The sequence below is a fragment of the Phascolarctos cinereus genome, unplaced genomic scaffold (assembly GCF_003287225.1).
Source record: "Phascolarctos cinereus isolate Bilbo 61053 unplaced genomic scaffold, phaCin_HiC Scaffold_726;HRSCAF=1367, whole genome shotgun sequence".
In the NCBI taxonomy this organism is placed as follows: domain Eukaryota; kingdom Metazoa; phylum Chordata; class Mammalia; order Diprotodontia; family Phascolarctidae; genus Phascolarctos; species Phascolarctos cinereus.
In genome coordinates this window covers 156,071,115-156,088,196 of record NW_027556098.1, presented here as the reverse complement: position 1 = coordinate 156,088,196, position 17,082 = coordinate 156,071,115, and the positions used below count along the sequence as shown (strand labels likewise).

At 35.0% G+C, this 17,082-nt stretch overlaps 1 protein-coding gene across 12 annotated transcripts in view; it reads right to left on the bottom strand.

Annotated features, from left to right (window-relative positions):
- The window catches only part of R3HDM1 (R3H domain containing 1), an 87,468-nt gene that overhangs the window by 24,757 nt on the left and 45,629 nt on the right, over positions 1–17,082 (bottom strand). For 10 of the 12 annotated variants that reach the window (XM_021009437.2, XM_021009442.2, XM_021009449.2 and 7 more), the window contains 2 exons: positions 15,004–15,279; positions 13,304–13,427 (listed from right to left, as the gene is read on the bottom strand). In XM_021009437.2, coding sequence (XP_020865096.1) covers positions 13,304–13,427; positions 15,004–15,279 — 400 coding nt within the window. The remainder of the gene's footprint in view (positions 1–13,303; positions 13,428–15,003; positions 15,280–17,082) is intronic. The other 2 variants (XM_021009444.2, XM_021009445.2) reach the window with 1 other exon arrangement.

Here is a 17,082-nt window from a genome sequence, read left to right as displayed (position 1 = left end):
GTTGCCACAGTTTCTCATTTATCGTAAACTAAAAGAGAAGAGTTTGCATTTTATCAAGTGTTATCTAATTATTTTTCGGGGCATTTTCTCCATGCAAATGTGAAAGGTAAGTCTAAAATATAAATCCTACTCGAGAGCAGTGGAAAAAGAGGTGGCACAGAGTCATTAGGTAAAATGTCCCAAATTACAAAGAAAATTATATTTAAAATAATATAATATTTAAAATCTTCTGCAAAGATGAATCCAGAATAGAGGAACCTAATGATGTTCAACTCTGAAGGAAAGGCAGAAATCCTTTGCCACTGCATTATCAAGTATCCGTTTAGCTATATTATTAACCCAAGTATTCTTGTTTTGCTACTAGTCTGCAAGGCAAGAGAAGTTACAAAGATTCTGTATCTCAGATGTTGGTACTCAGAGATGATAACATCATTGTGTTGGATGGGAAACTTACCACCATTCAATTATGCTGCTCAATGATTAAATAATTAAATTTAGCATTCATCTACTCTAAAGCTAGTGGAGTGGGGGATGAGAATAGGAGAAGCAGTCCTAGGAACCAAGTAACAGGTGTTAAAAGTTAAAATACAAAAGATAAACCAAAATACAATGAACTGAATTAGCATTCTATATAATAAAGGCATTTCCATAAAAGGGTTTTGCCAAAATGATTTTTGTAATGGACGATCCTATACAAAAATTACTTTCTTTATCTTTATGGATAATAATCTATGTGAAGGACTAAATTCTATGGTCCTATGAAACTAGTTATATGTTGTTCAGTGAATGTTCTTCCCTTTTTGAATTCACCATAGAAAGCAAACCTGGAGGCAAGGAAAAGGGGAAGCAAGCTTTTCCTAATTTTTTTGGTTCCACAATAATCTTCAAACTCCTTCATACTACTCCATACCACAAATGCCCCAAACTATATACCTCAACACACTATCACATACACAAAGATCTAGGAGAACAAAGAAAGAAAGGAATGGTGATGGAAAGGGATGAAGATGGAGGTATGCAAGATACTACCTCACTTCCCCTATGTTAGAAATGACTTTTTCTGCTACCAACCTCAGACAAAGAAAGCCTGGGCTCAGCCTTCTGAAGATCAGGAATGTTATTTCAAAGCAATGTACACATCACAGTCATATTCCACTGAAGAAAAACAAAATGAACAATAACACACTGGAACGCCCTGTGGAATTCCCTGTAAAAAGATTTCATTTCTGTAACAAATTTAAATCACTGCTTTCTCTCCTCAGGTGTTTGAAGTACTTTATATTATTTTATCAAGTACTTTATTTACAATTGTGTATGAGAATTAGGGTTAGTTCAAATAATAATCTGCAAAGGTAAAGTGTGCCTTGAATTCCCTGCTGCATTATGATATCCTCCTCTATTACTATTTTGAACAGTTATTTAGATCCTGTTTATTTAGAACCTTTCACATTTTTATGTCCGATTTCCCAAATTAGATTGGAAGCTTCCTAAGGGCAGACATGATGTTATCTTTGTATCCTTCAAAGCAATTCACATATTTATTGTCTTGCACATTTTACACATGTCTAAGAACACTGCTGTAGAATTACCTGAATATATCATGAAGGAAACACCTGAATGTCATTATGATATTCCATAAATCAAATCTAATTACTATGAGATACTTGAAGGTAAAAGCTTTTGAAATTAAATCACATTATCTATCTAAGCACACACAAAATATATTCAAATTGTATTTGAAATTGTGAAAAGAAAATGTGAGCTTTCTTTCTATCCCCAGTGGTTAACACAGTGCCTGGCACATAACAGATACTTATACATAACATGTTAGTTGATTAGTTAGGTAGATAATAAAAGAGTATAGAGGCCACTGTGTACATAGTATAAAGCATAGTACAAAGGCCTCAAGAGTTAAAAAATATTTAAAATATTCACATTATTCATTGCAAAAGGATAGTAGTTGGCCCTGGTAATGTAGCAAGAACAAGAAATATGAGATGGGCAACCCAAGAACTGTTAATGATGCCCATGTTATGGTATAAGACCTATAGGAAGAAGCCTTCTAGCTCACTGGGTTAATTTTTTATGGCAGAATACAGACAAGATCACACCAGATTGAAATGTGAGAATGAATCTATACTGTTAAAGCAGCGTTTTTAATATTTTATGGGTCATGAACTCCTTTGGAAGTCTGGCGAAGCCTATGGACTCTCTTCTCTGAAGAATATTTCATTGCCTAAATTACTAACTGAAGGGCATGCTAATTGTTTCCCCACCTAAGTTTATGGACACCCTGAAATCAGTGCATGAACCTGGATTCTTGATTAAAAATCCCTGTATAGGAAGGAGTAGTCAGGAAACCAATTTGAGGAAACCACTGACCAACTGAAGAAATGAAGACTATTTACTAGAGACTTCTAGATTTTTAAACAGAAAATGACCAAAATTGTCACTTCAGTAAAAATGAGTAAGCACAAGCAAATGGATAGAATATTTTTGTACAATGGAAACATGTGGCCACTCAAGATAATGTCATTAGGAGTAATTCAATCTACTAAATATTATTTAGGTACCTTCTCTGATCACAGTACTTACTATGTCAGGGCTTGAGATAAAGGGGGGAGAAGAAAGGATACCTCTAAACTCATAACAAATGTATGTTGATGACTATAATGCAAAATAATAGCCAACTGCATTCAAGAAGTGAGAAAAAATGTTTTCTGAAGAGAAAGATTGTTCATTATTGATTTAGGGAAGACTTGAGGAAGGCTTCATGAACGAGGTGGGCTTTAAATGATGGGCAAGAGGGTAAGACAGATTAAAGGAAGGAAAGATATTAGTTTTGGTGCGGGGCAGTGTAAGTAAATATGGAAGTGTAGCCATACAGGGACAGAAACTAGTCCACTTTGGTTGGCAGTATAGTGTTAATGGAGTAGATTTAGTTTGCGATAAGGCTGGAGGGTGGTTCCCTCAACATGGAAGGCCTTGAATTCCAGGCAAAGAATCTGAATTTCCCTCTGCAAGCAAGAGGAAGCTATTTAATAATTTTGTGTAGAGGATTACCAAAAGGTTCAAAAGTGGCAAATACTTTCTTTAAGAAGCTTTCCTCTAGTAACACATTATGATCATACTGCTTTTGTGGGAAGCTATTCCTTACTCTCCTTTAGTCATTACTGTGTTTAGTCCTCAATCATGTATAAACTTGTCAATTACATTTACCTCTCCTGTGGAGGGTCAACTCCATGAGGATCAAAACTGTCCTTTGTTTTGGCTTCCCCAATGCCACTATATACTAGTATGATCTCTTGCCTATTGTAGGTACTTAATACATTCTTGTTAGATTGGACTGGATTTACCTTACAAATTCTTTTTAGCAATTGGTTCATAGTATAGCATGCATTTTTTTTCTCTCACTTTAAATGTTCTCTGTTTTGTGTATGCTTCATGAACAGGATTTTTTTTCAATCCTTCCATATTAACTAGTGTATTGCTAATGAATTAGCCCAATAATTTTTTTTAAACAAATGCTTCCTGCATACTATATTTTTTGGGGGGATCAGATTTCTTTGTAGTTCTGTAGCTTGTCCCTGCACATTAAAGGGGTGCTGTTCTTACACTATAACCATCCCACTGCATATCCTGTTAGGCTGTGTGACTTGCCCCAGGCCCTGAACCCTTGTTCTGGTTTAATAATATGGCTAACACATTGACATGCCAATCTACAAAATATCATCTGTAGCTCTGTAGGTTGTCCTTGTGCATCACAGGTGTATTGCTCAAAAATGAGGTTCCCCACTTTTGACAGTGACACATGTGATCAGTCTACATGCAGGTTTCATTTCTTAGTGCTTTCTTAAACAGCTGTTCACGTGGTCAAGTTATGCTAACCCTCATAGTTGATTCCATTTCTCCATGGAAATCCAATTTCACAGTTTTGTAATTACCCCTATGTGCTGGTTAGAGGGTTAGAGGGCTTAGGAACTGTACTGGTAAGAGAGACTATCTATCATACCAGTGTGACCCCATGGATTTTGAAGTACTAAAGTAATATGATCAAAAATGGCATTTATAGGCATTTCATAGTTTAGAAATGACTTTCTTCCCAACAACCTTGTCAAAGAAGTATGAGGAAAGTGATGATCAGAAAGATTAAGTGCCTAGCTCAACGTCACATGACAGGTACAAGAGGAAGTTCTTACAACAGGCAGAGCTTACTGATAGACTCTGGGAGAAGCAATCAGCCCTGTTCCCTGTCCTCAGGGAGCTTGTGCATCTTCTGACTCTAACTCCACACACAAGGCAAGAGTGCTCTATGATGGACATTATTTTTAATGATTCCACAAAGTAAAGGTTATTTGCTATGAGAATTATAGTTTTCATAAGTGACAAAGAAATGCTTGACTTAAAAGAAAGTCAGTGCCTAGTTTGCATGGAGCCTGTCCTAACAGAAGACAACTGGCTTTCCTCACATAATCAGTGGTAAGTGGAACAGTAAATTTGCCTTGTGAATCATTAAGATTGTTATTTTTAAGCTTGTAGTGACAATTATGGTTCCTACTAGGAAGGTACTTGCTATGGCTCCTGGCAAAAAATAAATATATAAATAAAATCTGTTTTGAATCAAACTGCTTTTAGTCATTAAAGAGCTAAGTAAGGTTTCAAATAAACTATTTTTACACAAGTTTTGAATCTAAGGAAATGATTAAGGAAGGGTAGCGATTAGTTTCAAAGACATGAAGAAAGCAATTTTCAGGGTACACAGTAAGACACACCAAGTGTTACACAGTGGCACCTATTATATTATAGTTAAGGTTTCTCAGATAACTGTCCAATCACTCTAATGTAAGCTCAATAACATAGCTATTCTTTCCATTGAGACAGACTGCAACCCATCCATGTTTGTCTATCCTCTACTATTCACCAATTCACCACAACGGTCAAGCCAATGTGTTGTGTTGGGGGTAGATGCTTCTATTATTTCTTAACACTGTGTAGATATCAATGGAACACGTGAGTTAGCCATGGTTTCTTCCTCCCTTTTGCTATGAGATAGGCCAACATTTCTCTTGTTCTATTCTTTATACCATGTCTGTATAATTCTTACTTTGCAGTGCTGCAGTCTGCTCAGACAAAGCATGTCTCTCTCCAATGCCCTTTGGGTGATCCTCAACTTTAATTCTTCTGAGAACACAGTACTCTAAGACATGTAGTCATACACGTCACTGGAAGAATATTGGTGTTGAAAAGACAGGTTTTTGTTTTAGTGAGGTTGGGATCATTAAAAGTATTGTGCAGTTTCCAAGAAGGAAATGTAGCCTGTCTTCCTTTTTCAGTTTAACTTTAGGACTAGTGTCTAATTGCAGTATCTGTCAAAAAGACATGAACTAACAGCTGACCTCCAGACTGCAGACTGTTCTTCCATATGTGTGGTAATCCTCATTAGAATGTGTGTTCCTTGACAACAGGGACTATCTTATTTTTCTAATTGTATCTCCAGTGCTTAGCACAGTGCTTTGTGTATAATAAGCACTTATGTGCTTTTTTTGGTTTATTTATTCATTCAAGAGTATACCATGGTCTGGACAATAGGCACTCTTCATCTACTTATTTTTTTTCTGGGGAGATATGTATGTCAAACTTACAAATGATAACAGATCTCTGCAAATCATGGATTTGAAGCTAACTGCAAAGTACCATCCAACAAACAGGAGTACTTGGAAAGTCTTACCATCTCTAAGGAATTCTTCACATTGGGTCTATGTTGGACCTACTCCACAGCAGGGGCAAATACCTTTGGGAAATATACATTTCCTTGTTTTATGTTTGCTTGATATAAATAATCAAAGAGTCAAACCAAGTTATTGCTGTTCTGTCTTTTCAAGATTCTGACATATGCATGGGATTATAACTTGCTGGAAGACAGCCTAAAATAACTTACTGCTCTACACAAAATCAAATGCTTACATTTTGCCTAGATGGGAAAATAGGCACATAAGTGAGATGTTACTGACATCCTCTAGGTCAGTTTCTTTTGGGTAATAATAAGGTCCAAGACTTTCTCTCCCTCATTTCTTTGGTGTCCTTCCTTCTTTCGTATACTTTGAGAACTAATATCTCAATTTCAGTATGTTGGGCAGCCTCAGTGTGCACTTGGTCTAATGCAGGTATTTTTCTCATCCATTTTCTTTAGCACCTGAAGAAAACGATATCCAGGAGCAGCACATCTGGAAATGTAATGTTAGAATCCAAATGTGGCAGCTCCACTATCCTTGATGGGGGAAAGAGTTTGCTATAACATTTTTTTACAGATCTTTTCCATTTTTTTTTTGGTCTCATGCTTATGGGAGGATATTGTTTGGTTGGACAGGTCAAACTGGGCATGCACAGGCTACAATGATTACCAGATAACATCAGAAAAAATTAACTTGATTATATATGTGTTAAACATAGGAAATGACTAATGATGTGAGTCATTCCTAGAATGACTTGTTGAAGGAGCAATGGTCAAAATTAATACAAAATCAGAAGAAAAAAGTAAAGAAAAAAAAAGAGCTGATGTATACTTAAAACAACTACATTTTGATCAATTCAAATAAGTTGATGCTGAAAAAATAGAAACTCAACAAGGAAAGGATTATTCGTTATCAAAATTTCACAGAAGAACTGTGTGAACAAACTACTGTCATGAGTAGAAAAGGGAAACTACCTCAGTTATCAAATACTTGATCTGCTCGTTTATAAAATCTTTTGAAGAAGACTGCCTGGTATATACTAGAAGGAGGTCAAATGCAGAAAGGCCTCACATGCCATGTATTTTTTTTTTGTTAGGCAACTGGGGTTAAGTGACTTGCCCAGAGTCACACAGCTAGTAAGTGTCAAGTGTTTGGTCTGAGGTCAGATTTGAACTCAGGTCCTCCTGACTCCAGGGCTGGTGTTCTGTCCACTGTGCCACCTATCTGTCCCTTCTTACATATATTTTGAAAAGCACTTTTAAATAGAAAAGTACTAGAAACAAAATAGATGCCTACCCACTGGGTAACAAATTCTGGCATGGGAACATGAATGCAACAGAATATTTCAATGCTCTAAGAAATGATTAATGGAAATAATTCAAAGATGCATGAGAAGACTAAAATGAATTGCAGTGTGAAATAATCAGAAACAGGAAATCAACAAAAATGACAACAATATAAATGAAAATAAACAAAACAAAACAAAACTGAATTCTAGATAATTATGATTACCAAGTATGCCCTGAAAATGAGGTAAGAAATTGAGCCCCTTTCCTTTCTTTGCAGAGGTAGGGAACTTGGGTGGTGGAACATTTCATATACCATGGATTCTTAATTTAGGATCTATGAACTTTTTATTAAATATTTTGATAAATGTATTTCACTGTAATTGGTTTCTTTTGTAATTTGACACAGAAAAATATCTTTCTGAGAAGGGGTCCAGAGACTTCAGTAAACTGCCAAAGGGATCCATGACACAAAACTGTTTAAGAACCCCTAGCACATACTGCCAAATTTGGTTGCTGAGTGGTTTGTTTTTGCTGGATTTCTCTACACTACCCTGCCTTTGGCTTGCTACAAAGGAGAGTTTGTTGGGAAGGTGAACAGAGAGGCATCTATCTGAAAATGAAGATGGTACAAAACCAAAAGAGAATAAATTTTTTTTTTAAATTATGGAGGGTAGGGGAAAATTAACAACAGCATTACCTCAAAAAAATAAAAAAAGCAGTGTTTAAAAAAAAAGTTTTCTAAAGAAAGCTTTGTCAGGGACCCAATTAAGCCAAACCTGCTAACTATCCAAATCAAAAGGAAAAGGAAAGTAAAGTCCATGTAGCTGCAAAAGTACAGAGGGAAGGAAGATCTACTATCAGGGGAGAAATTCTTAAGGTCCTGTAAAGAGTGAAAAGGATAAGAAATAAGGAGCATAGCACAACATTCCACAGTAGGAAAAGTATTTCAAGGTTTAAAAGTCTATAAAAACATGACACAAGCCTACTCATCTTCTTAAGTTTCTTCCTCAAATGTTTTCAAGTCAATATTTGGGGCTGTTTTTTGAGTGTGATAGGCCCAGTTTTTACACTGCTAACCAAACAGAAAACAGGATCCCTTTGTAGAAATCTGTTTATAGCCAGTATAGCTGAAAGAATTCATTCAGGAGAGTAAGGACAGGGTAGTCTACCCAAGATAAAGCAAAAATACCCAGGCTTTCTGTGAGATGCCATCAATATTGATATTATTTAACTGTCATTTTCCTTTGTTAAAAGACTACATTGCTGAAATATTATCCTATTTCTCCTGGTACTTTCACAGACAAGCACAATCAATTCTGTAAAGCTGAGAGAACTGGGACAATAGGAATTGATGGCTGAGTCACTTCCCTGGAGGGCTCCAAAGAAGATTCTATTTTTAGGTCTATTTCACCTCAACAGAGAAGACAGCAGTAAAGTAATGCAGTATTCAGCAGAAAAGGGTTGAACTGGTTTTTACTTTAGAGATTTAATCTGAAATAACTTCTATCATTACTAATTTTAACAGAAAACAATCTGGAAGACACACAAAATATTAAAAAAGAATATTTAGCCAAGAAAGCACTAAATATGAAGTTGCAGATTCACTAGTCACTGTTAATATTTTTAGAAGAATTCTAATTCACTTGTGCAGAAAGATAAAAGGGCAAGGTTATATGAAAGGCAAAATATTTTACTTTCTCTAAGACCTTTTATTTGGGGTAATGTATTTCACCATAAAGGACTACCTAGAAAAATTTGATTAGTGTCAATGAGTTTATACATACCTTTCATGGATCCATGGTCTAAAGTGTTTTATTTCTAAAATTTTTATTTCAGATTTAAAGTTTCCCTAATTACCATAAAGAATATAGACACATTTAACTAATATGAGATCACTGGGGATTGTTTTGAAGTCCAGAATGCCCATACTGTCAATAACTCTGCTACTTTTCTCTCATTTCTCCCTGATAAAAATGTCAGAATACAGGTTACCCCATAAGCTATCAGGCAAATGTCATATTACTTCACAGGATAGTTCAAGATGGTTTGGGAATTCTTACCAGATACTTTTGCTCTAGATTTCAGATAAAAGACACTTAATTGAAAAAAGAAAAGGGATATAAGGAGAGCTATAATGTAAAGCCTAAATCTGTACTAACTTCAAAACAGATGTATAATGAATGTTTATTCATTAATCCAGACAATGAAAAACAGGCAGTGACCAAAAGTTGTCTGAAAGTTACCCTGAAAATCAGTTGATGCACCCTGGGCATGGAGTGCCTCCCCTAAAAAAAAAAAATCAAGAATCTGGGTCAATTCCTCTTTTTAAACTCTATCCTACTAGCTCTTCAAGACTCAACATGCAATAGCTTCTATCAGAAAAGATGTTACAATCATTTGTAGGAAGTTATAAAAAACATACTTCATAGTTAAAATGAGAAATTCTTTTCAGTGTGCTATGGAGGAAGGGAGGACTTTTAGCTCTTGTAGCCACACAATTGCACTGCACATCTTGAAGGAACCAAGTGATAACAACACATTAAAGTGTGCCAGGCTGATCTGGTGTGCTACACTGCAGGGCAATTTGCCTGAATAGAATTCTATAGCTAGAATGGAAAGGAGAAAGTTGATATTTCCTAATGAGTCTGACATAAGTAAGACATAAACCTTATTAGGTCAGCTTCAAACCAAACTGAATCAGTCTTGAACTGCCTTCTAAACCTGCCTTGGAAAAGAAATCAAAGCAACAGCTTTCAGGGATTTTAAAAAGCAAATTAAATCAGTGGTAATTAAAATTCAAACAGTTGTTTTTGGACTATGTTGAATTTGATTAAAAGACATTACATGTTAGGAAAATAGCAGAACATGTTAATATTTTAACACAGTATTTAAAAAGCATTGAAACCTGAGTAAAAAGAAGCCAGGAAGCAGCTGAAAAAGAGACCGGTTCACTGTGAGAAATGTAAACCTCTCAGACAGTGCTACGGCCCCGAATCCAACAGCTCACAAATAAGGCCAATTATTCCATAATATTAAACAAACACGGTTAAATGACAAATTCTTTAAAAAATAATAAGGGTAAAACCATCTATTAAAAAAAAAACAACACCCATGGGATTACACACCTAAACACTGATACTATAATTATTTCATGGGGAAAGTTCTTTTTTTTTTTTTTATTATTTACAGAGCTATATTCTGCATATCAAAATAGAGTTAACTTAGTTATTACAAGGGGGAAGATATCACGTTATAACCAAACTTATGGAAATGGCTATAAGTAAAACTATGTTTATTACAATAATATATTAATTTGCACTTTGATTTATGACCAAATGTATTACATCTCATCTACTGAATCAAGAAATATGTCACTCACTAATCCCAAAAGAGACATTATTCTGAAAGGCTTAGAGAAACACAATACCTTTGGTATCTATTTCCAGTTCTAACCTTGCTTTGAGGGGCCTTAATGTTAAATCTTATAACAGAAAAAAAGACAGCACATTAATTCCCAATATTAAACTGATATTAATCTCTTTTCTATTTCCATAATAGCCTTGGATGTCCTCTCTTACTGAAATAAATATCTATGTGCTCAGATGAAAAACATGGCTGGACAAATCTTTTATATACTGAGGGGATTCCTGCACTTCAGAACTGAGGAACACCAAAATGGGAAAACAACTAGAAATGTGTATTACAACTGATCATATCCAAAATGGCCTGTAGAGGCGATTTTACTTTTCAGGGCTAAAATTCTTGGTCATATGCTTAAAAATATCCTTTATACCACCTGTATCTGTGTATATAAAACAAATTGTACATCTATTAATGTTCTCAATATATTGTCTAAGACTTAAGCCACACTGAATCTTTTTTGTGTAACCAAATTCCCTCATAGTAACTTGCGTGTCTCCCAGAGATGGAAACAGGCTATTACTTGTCACTATACGGATTGATAACTAGGTGACTAATAATGGAAAAAAAAAAAAGAGGCAGGGATGAATGTACCAAGCTACTTACCATCTTAATCAGACAGTGATGGTGCAGTGTTGGAAAAATCATGTTTTAATAAGTTAAAAATAAACATGAAATATCAATTTTACATGTGAAAACGGAAATTAGTAAAATATTACAATTCTCACAATCTATAGTTAGCAACAGAAAATTTTTTGCTCCTCCAGAATTCTGACTTTTCTAAAAAAAGGCTCATTATTAGAATATATTTGTGTGTGCGCACACACACACACACACACACACACACACACACACTCTCTCTCTCTCTCTCTCTCTCTCTCTTATACTTTTCCTCCTTCAAACTTTACTTGAAAAATGACCATTGACTAATCATATCAAGTTCAATTCCTCCAATCAAAATAGGTCATATCTATATATCATATAGAAGGATAAAGAATAATATTGTTTGAAGGGAAACTGCCTGTTATAAAAGTGTAGGATTTGGGCGGTGGGGACAGGCTTCTTCTTTGGCTAACAAAAATAAAATACCTTATTGTGCTCTTTCTTAGAGGTTGTTTATCCTTCCTATCCAAAATGCACGAAAATTTCATCTCCAAATAAAGTACCTCGTCTTTAAAATACGGATTGATAGGACTTTAATCATGGAAACTCTTTCCATAGACATACATAGATATACAAGTTAAGGGAATTGCCATGATTATGTAGTTAATATGTGTTAAGAAACAGGACTTACACTTAGGTTTTCCTGACTCCAAGGCTGGCTATTCATCCACTATGGAGAGAAGAATACTTTTGTCTGGCTATTATAGTCACTTCTTGGGTTTAAAAAAAAGTAATTAAAAACTATACCATCTATAGATTATTTGGCACTAACTTTCTTCCCACCTTTGGATAAAATTTTTACAGTAATATCAAAGTACCAAGAAAGCATATACTAAGTTAAAAAATATTAACTATTAAGTATAATATGTTAGAGTTCTAGGAGTTCCCAAGCATGGGTAAAATATAAATGACCGTTAACCATCAGTTTACCTGTACCAAGTGACTAAAAAAAATGTACCTCGACTGTCTTATGATTATAGAATAGATGAAGGGCTGTGCAAGGCTAGGGGTGAGCAATGCTGATCAATGAGATGTTATCAGAAAGTTCCACTTCTCCAACCAGCCTCATGTAGAGAGGCCCTATAGAGTGCACTCTGCTGTTTTGTATGGGCTATGGTAACTTTTAAAAGTCCCACATGAAACTGAAGAGGAATCAGCCAACCCTTGCTTCCTATTTGACTAGGGTGAACCACCACAATGTTAAGCTCACCTCCTCACGTCCCACAGGCATTTAAAATGCTACTGTCTCTACTACTCTCCAAGCAAATGACAGTAGGGTGTTATAACAACACTTCAAGAAGCTGACTGAAACTTCCAATTTAAATAATAAAAGAAGAGCTCCAGCGAGAGACGAGGTTATTGCTATACATCTTATTGAAAGGGAAATTGCTTGCATCAGAGGTTTACATGTCATGAACATAAAAGCTAGTAACTTATCTCCAAGTGCAATTGTTTCCATCAACCGTTTGATGAAAAGGTGAAGAAAAGGTTAAGAAGAGTTTCCATTTATAGTTAGTATATTTAATAATAAATTGCATTGTTTTCACTTAATATTTTATTATTTTTCCAATTACATTTAAAAACAAATATTTATTTTTTTAAAAAAAATTTTGAGTTCCAAATCTACCCCCAGAAGGCAAGCAATTTGAGATTGCACATTGTTTGAAGTGGTCTCATATCAAAAGGCTACTAAGCTAAAATATAAAACACCAAAAAGATATGTACAAAAAAGGCATACAATTTATGAGGCTGCATTGGTTTTTCCAAAGGTAGCCCCTCCTAGGGAGCTGCTGCACAAGACAGAGACTGCAACGGGACCTGTCACTGCTTCCATCTCAATTGTTGTAAAAATTCTGACCTTCCCATGCCATTCTGCTAGGTTACAATGAGGAGCTCCACTATGCTGGCAGTGCATATTATGCCCTGCTGCTTCTCGCATTAATATCCTGTTACTGGAACCCTTTTTACACCACTCTTAAGGCTCTGGGTGATATTTGACACCTGTGTCAAACAGCCCCATGGCTTTATCAGGAGCACGCTGCATTCTTCCCCACTGTCACCCAGGCTAGTTTAAGCACTGAAATGTATTCTACTTACGAGTTACTATATGAACTACATTTTTTGTTTTTGTGGCTGAGATAAAGAAAGATGAGAAAAGTAGTAATAATGGCCAAGATTTATGAATTAAATGCCACTAACCTGTTTGCTGTGCAGGCTGTGGCAGTGCCTGATTTGGCTGTGTGTTATAATGGACGGAAGCAACTGGGCGATACTGATGTTGACTGGAGGGATACTGCCCTGGAGCACAGTAACACGCTGGCATCTAAATCAGAAACATTTTAAAAAGTCACATTTTTGTATCAATATCATAATCCTTTATTACTGAATATCTGAAGGCCTACAGTATGATGGACAATATGGAGAAGAAAAATAATTCTTCCATTTGAATATCAGAGAAACAATTCTCAAAACTTTAAAAATGTTCTTTTACTTCTTACCTCCTTTGTTTTTTTGCCCTTTCTGATGTATAACTAAAAGCCAAAAAACCCAAGTTAAATGATTTTATCTCTGTGAGAACAACTTAAACCAATTCTAGATTTCTTTTGACCTAATCTGACCATCTCTCCAGCATATTCTTTTAAGGTAAGAAACAATAAAGAGTTCTGTGGGTTCTTCTCTAGGACTTATCTCCTTCATGAAGAAGCCCTAGGGATTCTTGATTAGCAAAAAAGGGACTTAGCTGAAATGGCGCTGGTCAAGGAAAGGCTTCATGAGACAGTTGTAGACCACATTCATTTCTGCATGACTAGGTTATGACTAGCTGAATAAATAAGCATTTATTAAGTGCTTATGACATGCCAAGCATTTTGCTAAGCACTGGGGATACAAATAGAAAAACAGTCCTGGCTCTCAAGGAACTCACACAGTGAGGAAGGCAGCACATAAAAGAGAATGCATCTGTGGAGTGGATAGGAAAATCTGGAAGGCTTAAGGATTCAATGGCAAGGTAGATGGGCAAGCCCCAGGGGTTACGACTAAACAGCCATAAAGCAATATTTAAATTCCCCTTGATAATGTATCTCTATGTGAAATAAGCAAGGAAAGGAAAACCATGTACCAACTCTTTTCTCATTCATAGTAATTTTGAGGTTAAAAGTTGAAATTGCTTTTAAATAGTTTGAGTCAACAAATTCAGTCAAGTATCTTTTTTTAGACATAGATGTATACATGTGATTATGAAGTAGCAAACATGGAATCAATCTCTACTTCCCCATTTTTTATATATATATATATATATATATATATATATATATATATATACACACACACACACACTAAAATATGTATAATGACAAAAAGAGAATATGACATGTTTCCCAATACACATATAATGACAAAGAGAAGAGATTAATTCATACATAGGTTTCGTTATATCCATATCTAAATAACAAAGTAAAGAGTTTGATATTTAATTGAACAAATTAGCCAATTAATTAGAGTTTTTAACCTTTTTTTGTATCAAAGGCCTCTTTGGCATTCTGGAGGAGCCTACAGACCCATTTTCAGAATAATGTTTATAAATGCATAAAATATAATATGTAAAACTACAAAGGAAACCAATTATATTGAGATGTTATTAAAATATTTTTTTTAAAAACCAAGTTCACCCCCAGGTTAGGAACCCCTTAAAAAAGAAGAATCACGCTTACTCCAAGAATGTTGTCTTTCTCTCTGGAATGCATTTTTTTTAGTAGCATTATTCATTTTCCTAGAAAGTAACAATTAAGCTACTGTTTTAACTCCATTTTAGAAAGTTTCTATATGACCTAAAACATATTTGGCTATAGCTAAACAAACTATTCTTTATCTTTTGCATGACAGTCAGAAGTAAAACAAACCTGTGCCTGAGGTGTAGGTTGCTGCACGTATCCCTGTTGTTGGAGCATCTGCTGGTTTACTGGATGGCCAGAGGCAGAATAGCCAGTAGTAGGGGCTGGTTGGCCAGGTGGGAGGGGTGGTGCTGGAGGAGGGGCTGGTGCCATAATATATCCAGATTGCTGTGACGGCTGAAGGACAACAGTAGACTGGAACATAGTAGCATGAGGATCAGGAGCATCAGCAGATGGCTGGCGGACAAGACTCATATGGCTAAACTGGGATCCAAGGTTGTCCTGCTATAGGGAAGAGATTAGAATACATTAAAATAACCATATACATGATGGTATCAAGAAATTCTAAATACATTCTTTTTGAGGAATTGGATTATTATATGAACATTTTATAACAAATAAAGCACACTCTCATCCAGTAATTATAAGTGCAACACTGGAAAAATGAAAGGAAAAGAAAAACTCTAAGACAGGATTAAAGTAATTTAGTAATTGTAGTTATTTTTTTAACATGTTTAGAATAAGATGAATATTAAAGTAAATTAGAAAACAAAGGCCTCTAATATTTGAAATTAATGGGAACTTTTTCAACTGGAGACCTAAATGAAGCCTTAACAATAAAACAAATGATTATGATACTGATTTGCAATTTAAATTATACTGGCATTTGGAGCAAGGACTTCAAAGCCAGGGGACGAATATATCACTCAACTACATGCGAAGTATTTTTTAACTTAAAATCATGTGCATAATTTCCTCCTTAACATCCTGCGGGAACCCTCCATCTCCCCCCCCCCCAAAAAAAAAGGGCCTGATGAAGTTTTAGCTATCATTTTCTTGAATATTTGTGTGGTTCCTTCTGAAGCTATACCATTTACAACTCTATAGTATTGATTTATAATACTACAGTATATTTAAAGCTATGGACAAAGTCCTTACCATTAGTAACTTTCAAGATAAACAGAAATTTTTCTGTATCTGCCTTTTGTAGCAATAGAGAGCACTTGGTGTAGAAGTTGCATGTCATCTAACAAGTGTTTTACTGAATGACTGATTTAAAGATTAGAACACAGTCGAACTTGTTGGCTTTGAAAACAGAAGTGAAATACACAAATAGGGGTCCATCCTGCCAAAGCAGAATATGGCAATAATAAGCATATTTTCATTACTAAAGACAACTTTGAAAATAAGTTGATACTAAAAAGATGACTTAAAAACCATTAAGTTGAAGCTGAAATAATAAAAAGATTAAAATCATGAACTACATTTGGGATGAATGGAAGATTGGCAAGGGATATTCTATATTTAGCAACTGAATAAGTTTGATTGTGGGAAATGAGTTATACCAGTGCACTGTTGGTGGAGCTCTGAATTGGTCCAGTCATTCTGGAAAGCAATTTGGGATTACATTAATATCATTGCTTAAAACATTTTTGGAATGTTTTTTGGCACACTCTTTGTAAAAGCCTCAATGGTTTTAGAAAATCATCACTTGAGAGTGGATTGGATTAAAAAAACAATAAACTTGGGGACAAGTGTAATATAATAAGCCAGGTGCTTAAGCTAGGCAATATCTACTTTGGGGAAAAAATATGTAATCATTAAAGTAATGAAAATGACTTTGTTATGTAGCTTACAAATATGTCTCTGAAGAGTGTTTTATATAAGAAGTCCTATAAACATTTTGAACAATGATAGCATTTTACTGAATAACCAGATAGGCTCCTAAGGTGCCTTACAGGGTCAACAGTTATATGCTGACTTATCAAAGTCCCAAACCAGAAGAAATCTACAATTCCAATCGCAACATAAGATTGTTATTACCATGACTGGGAACAAAAATTAAACAAAATCTAACATCTGGGAGGAAATAATTTGAAAAGTGTTATTTTATGAGAAGGCTGGAAAAGACTAGATCGAAAGTAATCATTGACAAAGTGATTAATGCTGTATTTTAAATACTTAAATTTTGGTCTATAAGGGATATGGGTACTTCCTAAAGCTCACATATGTATCCTTTAGTCAAAAAAGTTAAGAAGGTATCTTTGTTTTACGCTAATAACAACAGAAAAAACATACATTGGCGTT